Raw genomic sequence first — 23,449 nt, forward strand, 5'->3', positions numbered from 1 at the left:
TCACCATTTTATTGTGATGGTTAAACATGACATGAGGTTCAAGTCAGTAAGTTGGACATATTCAATATCAATCTGTCAAACTAGCCTACTACAATTAGCAGAGTATGAAATGAACAAGTCACAAACTGGGCAAATTGTGTGGGGACAGCTTCCAGTGCTGAATGGTCAATAACATTAAAACCGCATTCAATTGAATTGAAATAACATTAAATAGAAGGATCACAATGGAAATAAAAAACTTCAGGCTTTATTGTTTTATTCATTCTGATTTAATGTATTTATTGTACACATGCCAGCACCTCTGCGTCTACACTAAATTTGAATTTATTTGGGGGAAAGTTCAAATTACACCTTTTTGGATTCATCATATGGCTATATCCATGCCAGACTTTAGTAACCAATTTGACATACAGCCACACACTTGACTAATTTAAATCAATGGAAAAATGTAAAGTGTTTCTGTCATTCCATGAATGAGTTAAATGGGTTATCCTATGAGTTTGACTGCTGCTGTAGTTATATTGTATAGACTTGACCTCTATGGCAGTTGTTGTTTCTGTTCGACACTAGGATACTGATTTGACTAAAGATATGACTAAAGATATGACGAAAGGAGCTTCAGCTATTTAGTTCTGCAATCCCTCCTGTGAACAGGGACATATTCGGAGGTACTAAAACATCAAGCTGTCATAATAACCACAATAACCTTTTTATAGGATAACATTGTATATCATTTTAATCCACTCACATCCATGACTATTCACATGTACTTCTCCATTTTGCTTGTTTGAAGATGAACAATTGCACTTATTGATCATAACATCTCCAGAAGTTAGTGATTCAAACAGCTTTTTGTGCACATTCAACACAATTCTGTGAATAATTTTACATATATATCTGGCAGACCTGGATCATTTGGTTGTGTATTCTTCATCACAATTTACATTTTAAGATATCATTGTGGATACTACAATTATATTTCATATAGGCATGGTCAGGCGAAATGTATCCAATAAGTTGTTTGGTGGCTATATTGGAAAAAGGCTTCTGTGGGGTTAATTTATGAATCCTGTGATGGCCTATCTACAAGTCTTTTTAAAAACCTGTTCTAGCTGTGTGTGCAATTTGGTCCTTCTATCACTAAAGTTACAATTCAAAAACGTAGTTGCCCCCACAACATGGAATTCTATGTCTACGTTTCCAACATTCTAATGTCAATGGCACAATTTGGGAGATTTTTCAACAAAAGTTGTAGCTCGTGCATTCAAAGTTTGTTATGTTATATATATCATTTCAAAGGTAATTTCATGACCTTTCAGAAGCACTTGTCAAACACAGTTTAACATGTATCAGGTATTCTGATATGTACCCTAGAGGTCAAAGTTCTGTTGAACTGAACATTCCTGAAAATGTGTCTGATGGATAGCTGTGAATCTAAGCATTCCATTTATGATTGAATTATATAACTTGTTTTATACTGACAATGTTTGTCATAGGGTAAAAGTCCTATTGGAAAAATGAATGGGATGGCGGGTGAAAGAAAAAGAGAGAACAGAAAACTCCCAAATTTGGGGGGGGCTGGCTCATAGACTAATATTAATGACCCCGAGCCCAAGTCAGTTCGTGACTTGGGCGTCTGCAGGTGATTTCGTTTGGCTGTCATTCCTCATTCACCCGACAGTGGCACAGATTCATCACTCCACCCGTACGATAGATGGCGGTAGAGATCCAGTAAAGTAATTACAACCCCTAAAGAAGTAGTAGGGGTCAAAGTGGAACGATTTATGCATGTGACATTGAAAACGAGAAGGGGTAAATGCAATTTTCTGATTGATAATTTGGAAATATATGTTATATGCATTGGCTTGCTATCTATTTTAGTTGCGTTTTCTGGATTGTGGGGGCTATTGACTTTCAAGCTTCCTTGAATCCTCGTCATGCATCTCTCTTTTCAAGCTAACTAACGTTAGCTAACTGTCAACAAAATGTCACAACAATTAGCTACATTGCTAGCGCTAGTTTTTTCGGGTTAGCTACTAAAATGAAGCTAACTAGCTACATGTACGCTTGCCAACGTACTACTAACCAGAAAATAGCAGGTGTGTTTTGCTATAGCCAGAAGAACGATGACCATTCTAGCTAGCATAGCCAATGTTATCCAGCATCTGACCAGTGACGATAATGATGGCTCTGTCAATGTCAGTGTTGCATTTGTGTCAATAAAACATAATGAAAATGCACAGTTATTCACCCAGTGTATACTTAAAAATAATGTGTCTATTTTATAATCAACTTTACATCACAGGAGAATTTGCTGATCAGCACATTTCATCTTATGTATCCAGCAAGCTATCTATACTGTCAGTATCATAGAGATCCTAATTATACGGTCACTACACTGTATGGGCATCCATAATTAGGCTGTTGAGTAGTAAATGTTGAAAGATAATGACTTCTCTTTGTCTCCCTTTGATTTTTATAAACCACACACCAATTAAGTAAAATTCTGTTTTCATTTTTTTTTCTCCAGGAAAATGCGATTAACAGCCATACTGTCGATGGCTGCTAAGGCTGCCTTCCCTAAAGACTACCGCTACGGCACCAGTCGGCCATGGACCATAGCTGCCAAGAGACTGAACCCACCAGGCAAGAAGAGAAGAAAGGTGTTCATTGAGCCCATAGCTTATGAGGACTGGTCTGTTTTCAAAGGGGACACAGTAAGTGGTCATGCCAAAAGGACAATGAAGATTTTTTAGATATGGAATATTTAAGCAATAAGGCACGAGGGGGGTGTGGAATATGGCCAATATATCATGGCTAAGGGCTGTTCTTATGCCCGATGCAGCAGAGTGCCTGGATACAGCTCTTAGCCGTGGTATATTGGCCATATACCACAAACTTTATAATTTCTAATAATAAATATTATACACTGAAAATGTTATGCTTCCCTCTAAACACTGGTATTGCAGTTTTGCCTAATTCCTTTGCAGAGATACCAGCTATTAGACACAAAAAAACTGTTAGGCAAACCATTGAGTTGATCAATTCCTTGCTATAAAAGCAACACATGGAAGGTGACGATAATGAGATGTAGGACTGAAAAGGGAGTGTCACTGTCAAAGTTTATTCAGCCATTAGCCTAATGTTTTGATGCTTTGATATTCTAAACTGGTGTTCCACCTTGACCAGGTTGAGATTCTCTCTGGGAAAGACAAAGGAAAGCAGGGCAAAGTGGCCCAGGTCTTCAGACACAGAAACTGGGTCATCCTGGACGGGCTGAACACGGTAAGAATCCTAATCATCGTTGTAAGAGGGGATATGTTTGCCACATAACAGAGAAGACATTCATACACTACATTCAGTATAAACACCCAACAATTGTACACTATTTTGTATACATACTGTATAACCCACTTGATATAGTGCCAGCTATGGTGGTTGTTGCGTAGTCACCTATTTATTTTTATTTTTGCATTTTAGAAAACTGTCCCTACTACCAATGAGGAGCTTCATAAATGCTTGATGGGCTTCCTTCTAAATGTTTTATCATACTGGTTTCTAGTGCACTGTCTTTGAATCTGGGTAGCCTTCTCAATGGCTTCACAGGCCAAGCTACAGTTGCAAAGACCAAGCTACAGTTGCAAAGGCCAGGGCCCGGTTTCATCGCTGGAACCATAGGATCATTTTTTAAGAGCAACTCACAAACTAGACTTAATGCCATCCAGCAATTTATTTTGCTACCATCATTAGTGAATTTAGTGAGAATCCATTGTCATGTTTTGGACTATGATGATAAACAAGTATGGTATGTTTCTGTTAACAAATACTGTCTTTTTGATGTTGAACCCCACTTTATATTATTTAAAAAGAATATGGCCCTTTTTAGGCTGTGTTACAAACGATGGACATTGATTTCAACAGCAATTGAAGTTCTGTTATCTCTGCAATGTTTGAATAAATTAAATGAACACAGTATTTCTCAATTGTAGCATTTCAGGTACATTGGGAAAACTTCAGATTACCGGGGGACTTATATTGCCAGCGAGGCTCCCCTTCTAATTCGAGACATCTCACTTGTTGACCCTACTGACAGGTGAGTCCCAGTGCATTATGGGGAGGTCCAGATTCTAACATTTGTCTAAGCCCATGATCACCAAACCTGTTTCTAGATAGTTGCTGGGTGTGCAGGCTTTGGTAACAGCCCAATACTGAAACAACTCATTCAGTTAACCAGGGCTTCAGTGGAAAAGTATCATGGTATTCAAACCTTTACCACAGGGTGGTGCAGAAAACACCCATGCAAAAAAGAAGTGGAACAATAGCCTGCTCACCCAGTAGCTATCTAGAACCAGGGTTTGTGTCCATGCTCAGAGTTTAGTTTACATTTTTAGTAGATTTTATGTGCAGGGCTTGGATTTAATGGTGCAATAAGTAGGATTTTTGTGCACAGATGTACCCACATTTCTATTGTATTTAAATAGTTTATGATTAGTGAATGCTTTGACTTGAACACTGACTGATCTTGACCACTTTAGTCCTGAGTTTAATACCAAACCCGACTCCTGTCTGTTGCTCCAACAGGAAACCCACCGAGGTGGAGTGGAGGTTCACAGAGGAGGGGGAGAAGGTGCGTGTCTCCCTCAGGACGGGCCGCATTGTCCCCAAACCAGTGTTCCAGCGCAGAGACGGCATCGTACCGCAGCAGTGGAAGGGTGAGTCTGCATTTGGGGAGGGAGGAACAGAGGCTAGAGGAGGGGCAAAGAAATCTAGATGGATTGAGGTTGAGAGGGAGCTTTTGTGAATGAGAGTCAAGCTTGTCAAAAATTTGGGTGAAGATGAGTGAGTGGAAAAGCAGGACACAAGCTGGTCTGGGTGATGTATAAGTAACGCTTTTATTTGTTTAAAGCGGTAATCAGTAGTTGAAACAATAACAAAGCTTAGTCCCCGCCACTGTTTTGGTAAAAGCTGAGGGATGGGACTGGAGAAATGTAACCACTCAAATTTATTCACAGAATTATGGATGCAAACTGTCCATGATATCAACATTCCAGTTAAAAAAAAAATGTTTTTATGTAAATGTTTGTTCACATTTACTTTGTTTACAAACATTGGAGTTAAACAAGCCCACCTTTTGGGTTCTGATAGGGTATGGCCGTTGAACTAAGCTCATGAGGCATTAATAAGTTATATTTTCAAGAATCAATGGGGGAAAATTTTGTAGCAACTTCAGATTGCCCCTTTAAAGGACCAATGCAGCTATTTTTATCTCCGTGTCAGATCATTTATGAGTAACAATTAAGTAACTTACTGTAATGATTTTCAATTAAAATTCTTAGCAAAGAGCAATTTCTCAAGCAAGAATTTTGCTAGCAATGTTTGGGAGTGATCTGAGTGGGAAGGGGAAAACTGAAAACCAGCCGTTGTTGGCAGAGAGGTCTTTCTTATTGGTCTATTAACTAATTTACCAAAACTCCGTCCCAGCAAAACTTGCTGAAATTGCAGGCGGTCTTTTCAAACCACTCTAGAGTGGAAATATATATAACACACAGGATAAATCACATTTTGGCCGGCACTGGGCCTTTAACATATACCGCCTTGTGAAATCAACAGGCAGGCCATAACTGCACCCATGAAAAACCTACTAATTAGAAGGTCCTGTATAGATTGTATTTTCAACCAGCAAATAGATTGTATTTTCAACCAGCAACTATCAGAAAATAACACTGATAAAAAACAAATAAATATATATATATATTACTTTTACTTTTACAGTGTTAGTTTCATCAGCTGTTATTACACAATAAAACACAGGAAAACTTAATTTCGACTCCACTGGGCCTTCAATTCTCTGCAAATTTGATCAATTACCACATAAAACAGTAAAATCATCGCAATATCACAAAAACGTGACCGATCACACACTACGAAAACAGGGCTCGCCGTTTAAACCAATCGCTCACATTTATTGCATAATATGGTTCAATCAAGCCAACAAACGTTTTCCTTCGTCAGTGCATTTTCGTAACAGTCAATCACAAAACAATTACTAGGGTGATGTGTACCATATGATAGACTGGAAGTTAGGTGAGTTGGGTCAGCTACATGCTGTGTACTTAGTGTAAGTATACCCTTTCTTCTGAATTGACCCCCCCTAATTTTGGAATCCCCTTATTGGTTGGTGTCTGCCATCCCAGACGGCCCCAAGGACACCAGTCCGGAGGACACCCTGGAGAAGACTTACACGCCCTCCCTCAAGACTCTGGAGGAGGAGGTGATGGACAAACTGGGCATCGAGGAACCCAGGAGGAACCGGAAGACCTACTGGTACTGAGGGGGAAGACCCTCTGGTGTCGGTGCCACACAGCCACGGGTTAGGTTGGGGCGTTGCATCCACGGTATCCCTACTGAATGCTCTTTATGGACCTACAGTAGGCCTATATCTGTGTATTAAAGAAATGTTCCACATCGCTCAGTCCAGATGGATATCAGTGGAAATGGGTTGAGTGAGTACAGTAACGTGATGGAAACCTTCATGTGCACATAGAAATGTAACTGTATTACATGGCCTCTGTCAGGCATAAATTCAGCAGAAGTCATTATTTATGATGCTTTCAGAGTTTGTCTCAAATGTTTTGGTTTGTTTTTATCATAAATAAATGTCTAAGGAATCTACAATCCTGTTCTTGATTTGACTTTGAGTTTTCCTAGATAGTGGGAGATAAAAATTAACAACAGAAGTAATCCTAATGTTTCTGTGCTACAAATTGAGCAGGTACATGCTGTAAATACTACATCTGCATTTGTTATAGAATTGGCTACTTTAGTTATCCATTCAGATGTTGAACAAGTGGTCTTGTCAAAGCAACCCTAAGTGAACTTATGTCTGAGACTTGGATGAATATGTGTAAAGCTGACGTCTCGTGTCACCAAAACTGCACAATCAGCAACAAGTTCAAGCTTTTTAAACAGGTTTTTACTTTGCAGGACAGAACTTGGCTTTTGAGGGACATTTTGACAAATAGAGAGCTCAGAATTTGACAGACGAGCTGAAATCAGAGTTAAGGAGAAAGACGTCAAGGCTCTAAAGTTCGAGCTGCAGCAAACGCAGTGCCAGGAAAAAGAATTAGCTGCCAGCCTCTTGTAAAAGGGTTTGGGAAGATGAAGTAGAAAATACCGTAAGTCATTACTCATCTTGGGAGAGCTCACCGCCACTTTGGCCATTTATATGTTAAAATTAGTTATATTATACTACTTGGGCCAGGGTGTAATAATTCCATTTTAAGCGTTAAGACAAATGTCTGGGTCTCTTTTCAATCCATCTGAAGGAAAGAGGCGAAGGACGAAGTAATGGACATAGTCCAGAAGGAAATCCCTAGCAAGGGAGTGGCGAGGAGCGGGACGTCTTCTCAATAGGACCACACTCACCTCATTTGATTATGGTGCGTCGTTTTATATGCCCAGTCACCTCATTTGACTCTGTTGAAAGCTGGATATGTGACATTCAAACTTTTACCAGAGGGTGGTGTACAAAGTACTCATACAGCTTTTATATGATGGTCAAGAAGGGAAAAGCCCACCCCCAAAAAACAACAATACTGATGTACTGAACTGTTGAAAGTCCATGATTTATAATTGATTCATCTTTACATTTTATTTTACAGAAGTGTAATAATATTCTGTCGGTCAATAGTGGAAAACCTACAGCTATCCTTAGTCAACTGAAAAGCAATCATCGTAAATCAGTTTTTTTGTCACTGGACATCCTGCTTGTTCATTTGCATAATTTTTAAATAGCAGCTGCAAAGGTGTAATGTAATATGGGGATGCATCCATTTCTTCAATTTATACTGTCTATCCAGTTGATGCTTAGATTAGCTGATGCTCCCTGGTGATAAAATGACGCCGACAGATAGGGCAGCCATGCTTCTAGCTCCTAAGCAACTTTGCAGTATTTTGTTTTTTTATGTGTTATAGCTTACATTATTAGCCCATCATTTTGGGGGGATTATTACATACAACTGGAAATAACTTTTGGATATCAGAGCGGCGGTAACTCACCAGCATTACGATCAGTAATACGACTTTCCTGAATTTGATCCTTTGTTCGTACCCCCCATGGCAATTGAACTGATTCCATAGGCTGATCCAAAACACCGCCGGTGGAGAAGAGGGATTCGGAGTCCGACTCAGGAGGCGCGCATACCACCCACCGCTTCTGAGTATATTACTCGCAAATGTTCAGTCTCTGGATAATAAAGTTGACGAGCTCAGTGTAAGGAGCTCCTTCCAGAGAAACATCAGGGATTGTAACATAGCCATGTTTCCGTGAAACAGAGTCTCTCGGGATATACTGTCTGAGTCCGTACAGCCAGTTGGGTTCTCAGTTCATCGTGCAGACAGGAATAAAGATCTCCCTGGAAAGGAGACGGGCGGGTTGTATGTTTCATGATTAACTACTCATGGTGTGATTGTGATAGCATACAGAAACTCAAGTCCTTTTGTTCACCCGACCTGGAATACCTCACAATCAAATGCCAACCGTATTACCTCCCAAGATAATTATCTTCAGTTATAGTCACAGCTGTGTATATTCCCCCTCAAGCCGATACCACGACGGCCCTCAAGGAACTACACTGGACTTTATGCAAACTGGAAACCACGTATCCCGAGGGCGCATTTATTGTAGCCGGGGATTTTAACAAAGCTAATCTGAGGAAAACGTTACCGAAGTTCTTCCTCACAAACTTTTACAGATGCACAATTGAGAGCATCCTGTCGGGCTGCATCACCGCCTGGTACGGCATCTTCACTGCCCTCAACCGCAGGGCTCTCCAGAAGGTGGGGGTGTCTGCCCAATGCATCACCGGGGGTAAACTACCTGCCCTCCAGGACACCTACAGCAACCCGATGTCACAGGAAGGCCTAAAATATCAAGGATAACAACCACCCGAGCCACTGCCTGTTCATCCTGCTATCATCCAGAAGTCGAGGTCAGTACAGGTGCATCAAAGCTGGGACCGAAAGACTGAAAAATAGTCTCTATCTTAAGGCCATCAGACTGTTAAATAGGCATCAATAGCACGTTAGAGGCTCCTGCTCTATATACGTAGACTTGAAATCACTGGCCACTTTAATAATGGAACACTAGTCACTTTAATAATGTTTACATATTTTGCATTACTCATCTGATGTACAGTGGGGGAAAAAAGTATTTGATCCCCTGCTGATTTTGTACATTTACCCACTGATAAAGAAAGGATCAGTCTATAATTTTAATGGTAGGTTTATTTGAACAGTGAGAGACAGAATAACAAAAGAATCCAGAAAAACGCATGTCAAAAATGTTATAAATTGATTTGCATTTTAATGAGGGAAATAAGTATTTGACCCCCTCTCAATCCGAAAGATTTCTGGCTCCCAGGTGTCTTTTATACAGGTAACGAGCTGAGATTAGGAGCACACTCTTAAAGGGAGTGCTCCTAACCACAGCTTGTTAACTGTAAAAAAGACATCTGTCCACAGAAGCAATCATTCAATCAGATTCCAAACTCTCCACCATGGCCAAGACCAAAGAGCTCTCCAAGGATGTCAGGGACAACATTGTAGACCTACACACGGCTGGAATGGGCTACAAGACCATCGCCAAGCAGCTTGGTGAGAAGGTGACAACATTTGGTGCGATTATTCGCAAATGGAAGAAACATAAAAGAACTGTCAATATCCCTCAGCCTGGGGCTCCATGCAAGATCTCACCTCGTGGGGTTGCAATGATCATGAGAACGGTGAGGAATCAGCCCAGAACTACACGGGAGGATCTTGTCAATGATCTCAAGGCAGCTGGGACCTTAGTCACCAAGAAAACAATTGGTAACACACTACGCCGTGAAGGACTGAAATCCTGCAGCGCCCGCAAGGTCCCCCTGCTCAAGAATACATATATATGCCCGTCTGAAGTTTGCCAATGAACATCTGAATGATTCAGAGGACAACTGGTGAAAGTGTTGTGGTCAGATGAGACCAAAATGGAGCTCTTTGGCATCAACTCAACTCGCCGTGTTTGGAGGAGGAGGAATGCTGCCTATGACCCCAAGAACACCATCTCCACCGTCAAACATGGAGGTGGAAACATTATGCTTTGGGGGTGTTTTTCTGCTAAGGGGACAGGACAACTTCACTGCATCAAAGGGACGATGGATGGGGCTATGTACTGTCAAATCTTGGGTGAGAACATCCTTCCCTCAGCCAGGCTCATTGAAAATGGGTCGTGGATGGGTATTCCAGCATGACAATGACCCAAAACACACGGCCAAGGCAACAAAGGAGTGGCTCAAGAAGAAGCACATTAAGGTCCTGGAGTGTCTCCAGACCTTAATCCCATAGAAAATCTGTGGAGGGAGCTGAAGGTTCGAGTTGCCAAACGTCAGTCTCGAAACCTTAATAACTTGGAGAAGATCTGCAAAGAGGAGTGGGACAAAATCCCTCCTGAGATGTGTGCAAACCTGGTGGCTAACTACAAGAAACGTCTGACCTCTGTGATTGCCAACAAGGGTTTTGCCACCAAGTACTAAGTCATGTTTTGCAGAGGGGTCAAATACTTATTTCCCTCATTAAAATGCAAATCATTTTATAACATTTTTGACATGCATTTTTCTGGATTTTTGTTGTTGTTATTCTGTCTCTCACTGTTCAAATAAACCTCCATTAAAATTATAGACTGATCATTTCTTTGTAAGTGGGCAAACGTACAAAATCAGCAGGAAATCAAATACTTTTCCCCCCCACTGTATATACTGTATTCTATTATATTCTACTGTATTTTAGTTTATGCCGCTCCGACATTGCTCGTCCAAATATTTACAGTTGAAGTCGGATGTTTACATACACCTTAGCCAAATACATTTAAACTGAGTTTTTCACAATTCCTGACTTTTATTAATCCTAGTAAACATTCTCTGTCTTAGGTCAGTTAGGATCACCACTTTATTTTAAGAATGTGACATGTCAGAATAATAGTAGAGTGATTTCTTTCAGCTTTTATTTCTTTCATCACATTCCCAGTGGGTAAGAAGTTTACATACACTCAATTAGTATTTGGTAGCATTGCTTTTAAATTGTTTAACTTGGGTCAAACGTTTCGGGTAGCCTTCCACAAGCTTCCCACAATAAGTTGGGTGAATTTTGGCCCAGTCCTCCTGACAGAGCTGGTGTAACTGACCTTTTGGGTTCTGATAGGGTATGACAGTTGAACTAAGCTCATGAGGCATTAATAAGTTATATTTTTTCAAGAATCAATGGGACTTATCATTAATTTATGAGTTGAAAAAATTTGGTAGCAACTTCAGATTGCCCCTTTAAAGGCCCAATGCAGCTATTTTTTATCTCCCGTATCAAATAATTTATGAGTAACAATTAAGTAACTTACTGTAATGATTTTCAATTAAAATTCTTAGCAAAGAGCAATTTCTCTAGCAAGATTTTTGCTAGGAATATTTGGGAGTGATCTGAGTGGGAAGGGGAAAACTGAAAACCAGCCGTTGTTGGCAGAGAGGTCTTTCTTATTGGTCTATTAACTAATTTACCAAAACTCCGTCCCAGCAAAACAGGCTGAAATTGCAGGCGGTCTTTTCAAACCACACTAGAGTGGAAATATATGTAACACACAGGATAAATCACATTTTGGCCGGCACTGGGCCTTTTAACATATACCGCCTTGTGAAATCAACAGGCAGGCCATAACTGCACCCATGAAAAACCTACTAATTAGAAGGTCCTGTATAGATTGTATTTTCAACCAGAAACTATCAGAAAATAACACTGATAAAAAAAACATATATATATATATATACTTTTGCAGTGTTAGTTTCATCAGCTGTTATTACACAATAAAACACAGGAAAACTTAATTTTGACTCCATTGGGCCTTCAATTCTCCGCAAATTTGATCAATTACCACAAAAAACTGTGAAATCATCTCAATATCACAAAAAAGTGACCGATCACACACTACGAAAACAGGGCTCGCCGTTTAAACCAATCGCTCACATTTATTGCATAATATGGTTCAATCAAGCCAACAAACTTTTTCCTTCGTCAGTGCATTTTCGTAACAGTCAATCACAAAACAATTACTAGGGTGATGTGTACCATATGATAGACTGGAAGTTAGGTGAGTTGGGTCAGCTACATGCTGTGTACTTAGTGTAAGTATACCCTTTTGGCCCATTCCTCCTGACAGAGCTGGTGTAACTGAATCAGGTTTGTAGGCCTCCTTGCTCGCACACACTTTTTCAGTTCTGCCCACAAATTTCCAATAGGATTGAGGTCAGGGCTTTGTGATGGCCACTCTAATACCTTGACTTTGTTGTCCTTAAGCCATTTTGCCACAACTTTGGAAGTATGCTTGGTGTCATTGTCCATTTGGAAGACCCATTTGTGACCAAGCTTTAACTTCCTGACTGATGTCTTGAGATGTTGCTTCAATATATCCACATAATTTTCCTACCTCATGATGCCATCTATTTTGTGAAGTGCACCAGTCCCTCCTGCAGCAAAGCACCGCCACAACATGATGCTGCCACCCCTGTGCTTCACGGTTGGGATGGTGTTCTTCGGCTTGCAAGCCTCCCCTTTTTTCCTCCGAACATAATGATCGTCATTATGGCCAAACAATTATATTTTGTTTCATCAGACCAGAGGACATTTTTCCAAAATGTATGATCTTTGTCCCCATGTGCAGTTGCAAACTGTAGTCTGGCTTTTTTATGGCGGTTTTGGAGCAGTGGCTTCTTCCTTGCTGAGCGGCCTTTCAGGTTATGTCGATATAGGACTCGTTTTACTGTGGATATAGATACTTTTGTACCTGTTTCCTCCAGCATCTTCACAAGGTCCTTTGCTGCTGTTCTGGGATTGATTTGCACTTTTCGCAACATAGTACGTTCATATCTAGGAGACAGAACGCGTCTCCTTCCTGAGCGGTATGACGGCTGTGTGGTCCTATGGTGTTTATACCTGCGTACTATTGTTTGTACAGATGAACGTGGTAACTTCAGGCGTTTGGAAATTGCTCCCAAGGATGAACCAGACTTGTGGAGTTCTACAGTTTTTTTTTCTGAGGTCTTGGCTGATTTCTTTTGATTTTCCCATGATGTCAAGTAGAGAGGCACTGAGTGTGAAGGTACACCACAGGTACACCTCCAATTGACTCAAATGATGTCAATTCGCCTATCTGAAGCTTCTAAAGCCATGACATCATTTTCTGGAATTTTCCAAGCTGTTTAAAGGCACAGCCAACTTAGTGTATGTAAACTTCTGACCCACTGGAATTGTGATACAGTGAAATAATCTGTCTGTAAACAATTGTTGTAAAAATTACTTGTGTCATGCACAAAGTAGATGTCCTAACCGACTTGCCAAAACTATAGTTTGTTAACAAGAAATTGGTGGAGTGATTGAAAAACGAGTTTTAATGACTCCAACCTAAGTGTATGTAAAATTCCGACTTCAACTGTATATATTTTTAATTCCATTCCTTTACTTTAGATTTGTGTGTATTGTTGTGAAATGTAGATATTACTTCGATATTGCTGCACTGTTGCAGCTAGAAACACAAGCATTTAGCTAATAATATCTTCTAAACATGTGAGACCAATAAAATTTGATTTGATTAACACACTCATCTAAAGACATTCCATATCTCATCATCTCTTCCGCTTGCTCAGCTTTTCTCCACTCGCTCAATGGTTTCTATTGTGCTTCCTCGCTTTTTGTCAAGTGGCTTTCTGTGTGTCTTTTTAGCTATTAACTTGTCAGTTTTCTGTTGGCGTGTGTGTCTTTGATTCAGTGCCTAGCTTGTCTTGTCTGTCCACTTTAAATAGCCCATTTTCTCTGTAGCCATACTCTTTGCACTATGAACAAAGGATACTGTTAGTTCTGCCGCAGACTGCCATAGGGGTGGTCTGTCATGAATCATCGTCTGTTTGACTCTGAGGCTCAACCGTGTGTATGTGTGTGTGTATAAAACCCCAATGTATATATTCTTCCAAATACCACCGCTGACATGTTATGTCCACTGGTGTCCATTTCCTCCCAGTTAAAAGTGCTTCACAGGATTCAAACTGCTGGAAAAACTCATCACCGCCAGCTGGTGAGACAAGAGAAATGATGTGTCACGTGTTATATAAATACATCATTACCTCATTCATGGTCATCCATATCCTCCCTTGGCCAATGCAATACCATCATCATCTGGGAGTATAACTAGCTAGAGGTTTGGCCAGGGCAGTCAGCTTCTTACTGTAAGTGAGACAAGCACAGTTATTTGCCCAGGCTTTGCATCCAAGGAAAAAGAATGGCGAGTCAGCAAAAAAAATCTGGTTTTGTGGTTTCTTTTAAAGGAAAGGAATGAATGGGAAAAAATGACTTAACAGCTTGTCTCTTTTCCCACTGCCGTGTGAGTACGTTATGGGTCGCAGCGTAGGAATATGGAGAGTAGGAATATGGAGAGTAGGCCTGTAGCCAAACTCTTGCTCACATTTTTTACGCCTGTGTGTTTTGGGATCTCTGTCTCGCTTTCTGAATTAAATTTAAGAAGCTATATTGGCTTAGAAAGTGCAAGAACTTACATTACCAAAGCAAGCGTATAGGGACATATTGAATGAATGATGACAGAAAAATCTCCCTCTGGAATTCTCAATATTTAATTGGCAGATGAAACAGATTTCTCAACAACCCATCTTTGAGCCTGCACAGTAATGGGAAAAGTGACCTTGAAAAATATGTAAACTTGTATTTTCCTATGTGGTAAAACAGCAGGAAGGATAACAAGCCATTTAAATAATACCGCTGAGAGTGACTCAGCCAGGCTAAATTAGAGACTTCTAATAAACACAACTCGGTTCCTTGTAATTTAGGTGATTCACTTGGTGACCCTGCATGTCCATGGAAAACAAATGCATCCCACCTATAGGCCTGTATTTAATGCAAATTTTCTTACCTAAATTGTTAACCTTCTTATTGTGGGTTATTTGTTTCAAAGAGTTCCGGCATAGTTCTGATGTAATGTTGAACCGCATTTGCAATCATTCCCATGAGTCACTAAATGACCTGTGTCAATGATGGTTACTTGCATGTTTGGTTGACTCCATTTTGCATAGCTTCCCTCAACAAAGGGTAATTGGTTATTGGTAACGAAATGAAACAGAATTGATGCTCATGAAACCGACATCATTGTACTGCTAACAGTATAGCTTCCTCCACTGCCCCCAAACCGGGCTCGAACCAGTGATCCTCTGACCACAAACACATGACCGCCCTCCTTGACAACGTACCAACCAATTGAGCTATAAAAAAGGATCCAATTTGATGGCTCTATAGGAGACATTTTAAGCTCTGTTCTTAACTCTGTGGCAGATTTGTGGACCTCACTTATGCTAAGAAACTACCCAGAGGAATTCCCCAAACTTTTGCACTCTGAGACGTGGCACAAATAGTCTTGTGCTTCAGGACCACCAATCAACTTCCTCCAATGTGTATTTAGTCATCCACCTGGATGCCTGAATAAGCCAGCTAGGTCATCAAAAAGAAAACCCCTCGGTCTTTATAGCCTTGGCCAACCTCAGTTGAATGACAGCCAGCCCAAATCTCTATGGAATTATGCCCCCTGGACGCCAGCAGGATGGGATGGATGGATGGATGCACTGAGCAAAAGTTCACTTTGCACGTAGCTGCCACTGTGAGGGCATTTGAATGGCAGCTATCCATTGACCGAAGTCCCAGATTGGCACACTGTTGACCTTTTGGTTCCCCCGGTATACCAAATGTATAAAATATTTGAGACCCATCATGCTACCAGCATGCTTATGGCTAGCTACTGGATGGCTCTGAATGCACCGCTAGCATGCAGTCACGGCTTTGACCTCATATGTTATGTTAGTGTTCTTCTCTGATTCACTTTAGCTGTTCAGTCAGATAACCTTTATGTGGAGAAGTTCCACTCTATTACATTTTCTTGTCACACGGTGGTATACAGCGGAGCATCAACCTTGTAGTACCAAATTCTCTGTCAATGGAGGGCACATATCAAGGGACTATGTTGTCCTACCACCACTGAGGTGCCAGGACAGGGAAGAGCTGTGGCTGGGATGAAGGGTGGGGAAGCCAAGTGTCCACAGATTGCTGAACAGAGTGCTTGAGCCGAGGCAGAGATGGGCAAAGATACATCAAAATGTATATGGTTACAAAATACAACCCCAAACAAATGATCAGAATCCTGGTGCCAAATAAAATAAATATTTTATTTAAAATACAAAGGTCGAGTCACTTGTGGACCAAATTCACTGCATGATCCTCGCTCTGGAAGTGCATCCCTGTTTCAACTGTCTTTCAAGCTCCTCCACTCATCCACCAACACCTCTAATGGCCTCAAAGGATACTGCCATAAGACTTCTGATACCAATGCATTACATTTGGAGTAATGGGAGCCACAAAATTTGGAACCTCTAAAAAAAATGGTTGAAAGTATTTTGTAAATGTTCTGAAGTATCTTGTTACAAATCACATACATTTTTTCCCCCAGGCCTTTCAAATACAAATTATAAAATACTCAAAAGTAATTAAAATACCCATCTCTTACTGGAGGTAGGGAGGAGCGGTTACCTTTGCTGCTCTGTAGGCAAAAACCAAGGTGTTGAATTGGATGCAAGCTGCTACTGGGAACCAATGGAGATTGCAAAGGAGCGGAGTGACATGGGAGACCTTGGGCAGGTTGAACCCCAGGGGGCTGCGGCATTCTAGATGAGTTCATTGCAGTAGTTCAGACAGGAGATGACATGTGCCTGGACTAGGACCTGTGCTTCAGCTGCCAAGTCATATTTTGCTGTTGTTCCCCTTCAATCTATTAGACACATTGTTCAGATGGTGATAGTCGTTTCATTTCAGTTGTTTCTGTCATGGCCTCTTCACCCCAGTGAGGATGTTGTTCCCAGTCCTTGGTCTCCAGAGCCCCCTTGAGTTTCTGTCAGAAGACTCCGGTGTGCTCCCCAGCTCTGGGCCAGCTCAAGTAGGTGCGTCTCTCCAGAAACACCAGGATCAACACGTCCTTTTGCTCAGCAAACAGATGGAAGATGGAGAGACCAGAGGCGCGAATAAAAGTGAGTTGTGTTTGTGTGTGTGCATAGTAAAGAGAGTAACCCCAGAGGACATACAACCCAGGGTTTAAATCGCCATTTGTTGTATTTGGTACCTGTTCGAGTCACCCCAGTCTGATTCGAAGGACATTAGACCCACCCCGCTACCTGGAACTATATGGTGCACCACTCGCCCCCAGGTAAATACGGCTGATCACACTGATGGTCTTTCTGCTCCCGTCTGTGATGTTGTCTATGATTGGTTTGCCTGTGGAATACAGTTGAAAACCAATCCTTGGTAAATACTGTTTATATTCAGAACCACATTAATGTAAAGCTTAGAGAGGATCTCATGTTAAATACTGTTGAAGTAATATGGTTACAGGTTCATCTGCCTCACCTAAAGCCCACTCTTGTGGGAAGCTGCTATAGACCACAAAGTGCTAACAGTCAGTATCTTGATAAAATGCTTGATAATGTATGTGATATCAGCTGAGAGGTATATTTTCTGGGTGATGTAAATATTGATTGATGAAAGCCAATCTGCCCACTCAAGAAAAAGCTTCAAACTGTAATCAGTCAACCTACCAGGATAGTTACAAACAGCAAAGGAATAAAATCATCAACATGTATTGATCACATCTTTACTAATGCTGCAGAAATTTGCTTTAAAGCAGTATCCAGATGCTTCGGATGTGATGATAATATAGTAACCATATCTAGGAAAACCAAAGTTTTGGAGGGAGGCCTGAGACGCCATTATAGCTGAGATCAAGGGGTGTCCGTGAATGTGTTTGGGTGCAGGGTCTTAATACAAAATCTCCTGCAATGAAAAATTATAACGATCTCAGACTTTCAACGTTTTAGTCATTTAGCAGCCGCTCTTATCCCGAGCGGCTTACAGGAGCAATTAGATTTAACCACCTTGAGCAAGGGCATATCAACAGATGTTTCACCTCATTGGCTCGGATTCAAAACAGTGACTTTTCGGTTACTGGTCTAACGCTCTTAACTGCTAGGCTACCTAGACAGTTAAGCGGTAAACTACAAGGTACTCCCAGAGATCCTGATTGTCAATCATCAGGTAATCTAGAGATGACAGGTTAGAGAACGGTGGAGAGATTGGTATATCTGTTTCATAGAAGATAGCATTACAGGATATTTCAAGGTTTAGTAAGCTTCTTAGTCCTGTGAGCACAGCACTTGTTATATGATATTGATCAACTGGATTTGATGACAGACGGAGTATTGTAGCGTTGGCCAGTCGCTCTAAGACCCCGGGTTCCAGATTGAACATTTGATTTCCAGGTAAATCTAAATTATTGACTATTTTATATATAAGCTTTTTTGTTCAGATTGATTTAAGATTATTTCCGGTCAAATCCAATGTCTCTAGTTTTTGCAAACCCTCCTTGAAAGTCTTACTCAAGGTCTGGAGATTGTAGCTCTCAAGATTCATGTTTTTTAGGCCCTCAAACCTTGGACAAAACAGCCTTAAAGGTTTGGAATGTTGTTGTTAAAATTGAGTTCTGTGAGTCCGGTGAGATTTTCACCACAGAAATTGCACCTTTTTCTGGTCTTTTAAAAGTAATCCCATACATAGCCAGCAAAACAGCCTAAAATGTTTTTGCAATGGAAAAATAAAATGAATGTTTCTTATAAGTCCAGGTATTCCCTCCCTATTTCAGTCCGTTTTCTTCTATTTGATGCCTAATGAACATGACCTAGCCCATCCTGCTTTGCAGTTTTCCGCCTAGACAGTCCTGGCAATGTCTCATCGGTGTTAAATTCCTCTGGGCCCCGCCACTTCTGCCAAGACAGAGGAGGACATCTACAAAGCACCATTCACTCACTGCCCGCCAACACAGGTGCCACCATGGCACACTACCACCAAGTGTGTTGATATCCAACTCAATGCCCATATGCAGCATGTATGTGCTGGCTTTCTCTTCCTTATATAACTTTTTGTCCAATTAAATAAGCTTAGAGAACTGTGATTCAAACAACTGGAGAAGATATGGTGCTGCTTAAAATACAGTGCCTTCAGAAAGTATTCACACCCCTTGACTTTTTCCAAATGTTGTGTTACAGCCTGAATTTAAAATTGATTAAATTGAGATTTGTTGTCACTGGCCTAAACACGAAACCCCATAATGTCAAAATGGAATGATGTTTTTTGGCATTTTTACAAATGAATTACAATTGAAAAGCTGAAATGTCTTTAGTCAATAAGTATTTGTCATTGTAATCAAAGGGCTAATATTAATACTATTCATGTCAGTCTCTCTTGGCTAAGAGTTGAGGAAAAACTGACTGCGTCACTTCTTGTTTAGATAAGAAACATTCATATGTTGGAAATTCCAAATTGTTTGCTTAGTCAATTTATACAGCACTAACACACACACTTACCCCACCAGACATGCCACCAGGGGTCTTTTCACAATGAACAGGTTCAGAAAGAATTCAAGTAAACGTACAGTATTATACAGAGCCATGAGTGCATGGAACTCACATCTTAAATAGTGCAAGTAAACAGCAAACTTGGTTTCAAAAAACAAATAAAGCAACACCTTACGGCACAACTCCTCTCCCCCATGTGAACTACTTGTTGTGTGTATGTACTGACATGTATGTGTAACTGATACATTAACATGTAGTGTGTGTGTGTGAATCTATGTAAATTGTAAAGTATTTTGTCAGTAATGTCTTTGTTATTTGTCGGACCTCAGTAAGACTAGCTGTTGCCATTGGCGTCAGCTAATGGGGAGCCTAATAAATCAAATAAAAAAATGTGTTATGACAAGCTTAAATATATTCAGGAGTAAAAATTTGCTTAAGTCACATAATAAAGTTGCATTGACTCACTCTGTGTGCAATAATAATGTTTAACATGATTTTTGAATGACTACTTCATCTTTGCACCCCACACATCTGTAAGGTCGAGCAGTGAATTTGAACCACAAAGACCTGGGAGGATTTCCAATGCCTCGCAAAGAAGGGCACCTATTGGTAGATGGGTAAAACAAATGAAAAGCAGGCATTGAATATCCCTTTGAGCAGGGTGAAGTTATTAATTACACTTTGGATGGTGTATCAATACACCCAGTCATTACAAAGATACAGGAGTCCTTCCTAACTCAGTTGCCAGAGATGAAGGAAACTGCTCAGGGATTTCAACATGAGGCCAATGGTGGCTTTAAAACAGTTAGAGTTTAATGGCTGTGATAGGAGAAAACGGAGGTAGATTAACAACATTGTAATTACTCTACAATACTAACCTAATCATAAATAACTCCCTAGTCCTTGCCGATGACAAGCAAACCCATAACATGATGCAGCCACCACCATGCTTGAAACTATGAAGAGTGCTGTGTTGGATTTGCCACAAACATTGCGCATTGTATTCAGAAGGTAAAGTTAATTTCTTTGCCAATTTCTTTGCAACTTTACTTTAGTGCCTTATTGCAAACAAGATGTATGTTTTGGAATATTTGTTTTCTGTACAGAGTGAAAAGAAGGAAGCCTGTACAGAATACAAATATTCCAAAACATACATCAGCTGCATCATGTTATTGGTGTGCTTGTCATCGGCAAGGACTAGGGAGTTATTTATGATGTGAAAGAAAAGGAATAGGGCAAAGCACAGGCAAAATCCGAGAGAAAAATCTGGTTCAGTCTGTTTTCCAACAGAAATTGGGAGACAAATTCACCTTTCAGAAGAACAATAACCTAAAACACAAGGGTAAATATACACTGGAGTTGCTTACCAGACAACATTGAATGTTCCTGAGTGGCAAGACTTGAAAATGGCTGTCTAGCAATGATCAACAACCAACTTGATTCAGTTTGAAACTTAAAAAGAATAGTGTGCAAATATTGTACAATCCAGGTGTGGAAAGCGCTTAGACTTACCCAGAAAGGCTCACATTCGTAATCGCTGCCAAAGATGATTCTAACATGTATTGACTCAGACACAACACATTGCGGAGAAAGTCAAGGGGTGTGAGTACTTTCTGAAGGCACTGTATGTACTGTGTACCAACCACTCAACTCTACTCTGTTTCCCAAATTCACACTTTAACCCTTGGGATGGGATGCCACACTCTGCTTGCTTTGCATACTGCTCTTTGGGGTTAAGAAGACAATGTTGTCAATGATGCACTTTCAGATATCATTAGCAGAAGAGGAACTTTGTGAAGTTCAAAGCTCTGTGGCAACCTTTGTGGACATAAACATTGTATGTACTCATTTTGATCTAAATAATATCCTAATTTAACATAACACATAGAATTTCTAAATAATTTGTATTATGTTCTTTGACCAAAATGAACCTATTGTAAGTACATTATAAGCCTATTGTAAATGCACTATTCATGGATATCTGCAGGCATACGTTATATTCAATATGCTTTTTCGTGGGCTGCAGCCCATCTTCACATCGTTTTCTTTGCGTGCTTCCTGCGAATCTAGCCTATACTCTCTCTCAGCGCGTGCCTGCAGCATCAGCAACTTGCCCGCATGCTGCACTGACTGACGCACTATCCCCGTTTGTCTCCTCTCTACGCACGGCACTTCTCTTCTATCGCCCTTTTACTGCAATATAACCATGTCCTTTCCATTAAATGTCATATTCACTATCAGTTTTATGACGAATAAGCCTACGTTGAGACATTGCTCTGTAGGCTGTCATTCCATCCCACTTTATACCCCATCCCTTTTTGACGGACACATTCTCCTCCATCCTCTTAGTTCCATGAAAAAAGTGGGCAGTTCAAGATTTTATATTTGCCCTCACTGTCTCAAACTCCCTCTTTTCTCCCTGTTCTTTGCAGCCGGTCGGACGCACGCGTCCCATACCTGCATAGAGCTCCCTGCATTCTTGAGGACCGTCCCGTATCGAACGTCGCAATATCCCGCGCGCACTGCACCAAGAGGGAGACGATACCGAAAATAATTCACTTCAACCAAAAATATTATAAAGTCCAGGACTTCACAACCATTAATCGAAATGTTTGTCAAAAGAATGCGGTAGGTGACGTTTTATTTAATTTAGCCTAACAGCTTTGGACCGATGGCGCTTAAATGAGGGAAGAAAGTTATAGTTGGCTATGTCAGAGTATATTTATTGTATTTACCCATAACCTGCATTTATATGTGATACGGAGCTTTTATTTCTTTCCTCGCATTGCGTTCCTCCCCCGGTGGTCCTGAATTTAGCCTACTCTTATTTACATGGGCTATAATAGGGCTACAAACAGGTTTAGACCAATTAGGGTCGTATTTCTTTGAAGCTCACCTGCGCACTATCAGGAAAAAAGTATATGTTAATAACAATACTCTACTAATATTCTACAGTGACATTTGGCAGCGTAATTGTAACGTCTTTGCATCAGATTGAGGACAAACCCAGTAACATAACTTTTATTTCCATAATCTTAATGCAGTGTCTTTTGGCTGATACTTCTTAAACTTTGCTTTGTAGCTTAAAGTTTGAACCAACTATGGGCCGAAGGTGTCGCCTACTAAATGCTGCTGATGAAAGAGGGTTTTTATGTGGACCTTTGAGAGTTCTGATATGGTTTGTGGAACATCTTGCAAAGCTCTTTAATTACATTAAGAAACGTACAGTCGACTTCTTCACCCGTTTTCTAATGTAGAAACTTACACATAATTCAACTCTATACTTTCCTTCAACACTTTCTTTTTTGCTCTTCTCCACTAGTACAGTACCACTCCTAGTAACTCTCAGTTTAGACAGGGTCATAAATAGCATCTCTCACACTGTCTTTAGTCTTTCTTTCTCTCTTACACACTCTCTCTCTCTCTCTCTCTCTCTCTCTCTCTTGTCTCCTCCCTGCTACCTCTATTTCTCTCTCTCTCTTGCTCTCTCTCTCACTCCCCCCTCTCTAATGCAGTCTCTTAGTGGACATGTTGCCTTTGGCAACATAGGCTAGAAGCCTCAGTCTCTATCAGTGACATTCGACTTTAAAGGTCCAGTGCAGTCAAAATCGTGATTACCTGTGTTTTATATTTATTTCCACCCTATGAAGTTGGAATAATACTGTGAAATTGTGGGAATTTGGACAAATCCCTTTTTGTGTAAGAGCTGTTTGAAAAGACTGCTTGAAATTTCAGCCTGTTTTGGTGGGATGGAGTTTTAGCCTGCCTGGTGACATCATCAATAGACCAATAAGAGAGTTCCAAACCTCTCTGCCAATAACATCTAGTTTTCTGTTTTCCCCTCCCCACTCAGACCACTCCCACAGTCCTATCAAAATTCTTGCTTGAGAAATAGCTCTTTGCTAAGAAGCTATTTTTGTTTCATT

At 40.5% G+C, this 23,449-nt stretch overlaps 2 protein-coding genes across 2 annotated transcripts in view; both read left to right on the forward strand.

Annotated features, from left to right (window-relative positions):
• The first annotated feature begins 1,703 nt into the window (after nucleotides 1-1,703).
• Nucleotides 1,704-6,675, forward strand: mrpl24 (mitochondrial ribosomal protein L24). The gene is made up of 6 exons (XM_014141566.2): nucleotides 1,704-1,812; nucleotides 2,531-2,717; nucleotides 3,190-3,285; nucleotides 3,990-4,093; nucleotides 4,582-4,712; nucleotides 6,195-6,675. Exons 2-6 carry the CDS (start codon nucleotides 2,535-2,537, stop codon nucleotides 6,329-6,331), a joined length of 651 nt encoding a protein of 216 aa, XP_013997041.1. The 5' UTR covers nucleotides 1,704-1,812; nucleotides 2,531-2,534; the 3' UTR covers nucleotides 6,332-6,675.
• A 15,248-nt stretch (nucleotides 6,676-21,923) lies between these two features.
• Nucleotides 21,924-23,449, forward strand: part of LOC106569870 (brevican core protein) — a 34,220-nt gene continuing 32,694 nt past the window's right edge. The window contains exon 1 of the mRNA XM_014141564.2: nucleotides 21,924-22,151. Within this exon, the coding sequence (XP_013997039.2) occupies nucleotides 22,132-22,151 (20 nt within the window). The 5' untranslated portion in view covers nucleotides 21,924-22,131. The remainder of the gene's footprint in view (nucleotides 22,152-23,449) is intronic.

Source organism: Salmo salar, chromosome ssa14 (assembly GCF_905237065.1).
Source record: "Salmo salar chromosome ssa14, Ssal_v3.1, whole genome shotgun sequence".
Lineage (NCBI taxonomy): Eukaryota > Metazoa > Chordata > Actinopteri > Salmoniformes > Salmonidae > Salmo > Salmo salar.

Bases quoted from the DNA above. Each gene is read 5' to 3' on its own strand.
- mrpl24 (XM_014141566.2), top strand. From the start codon at position 2,535: ATGCGATTAACAGCCATACTGTCGATGGCTGCTAAGGCTGCCTTCCCT. The intron at 2,718-3,189 runs GTAAGTGGTCAT...CACCTTGACCAG, and splicing joins CTGTTTTCAAAGGGGACACA to GTTGAGATTCTCTCTGGGAA. The intron at 4,094-4,581 runs GTGAGTCCCAGT...TTGCTCCAACAG, and splicing joins CTTGTTGACCCTACTGACAG to GAAACCCACCGAGGTGGAGT.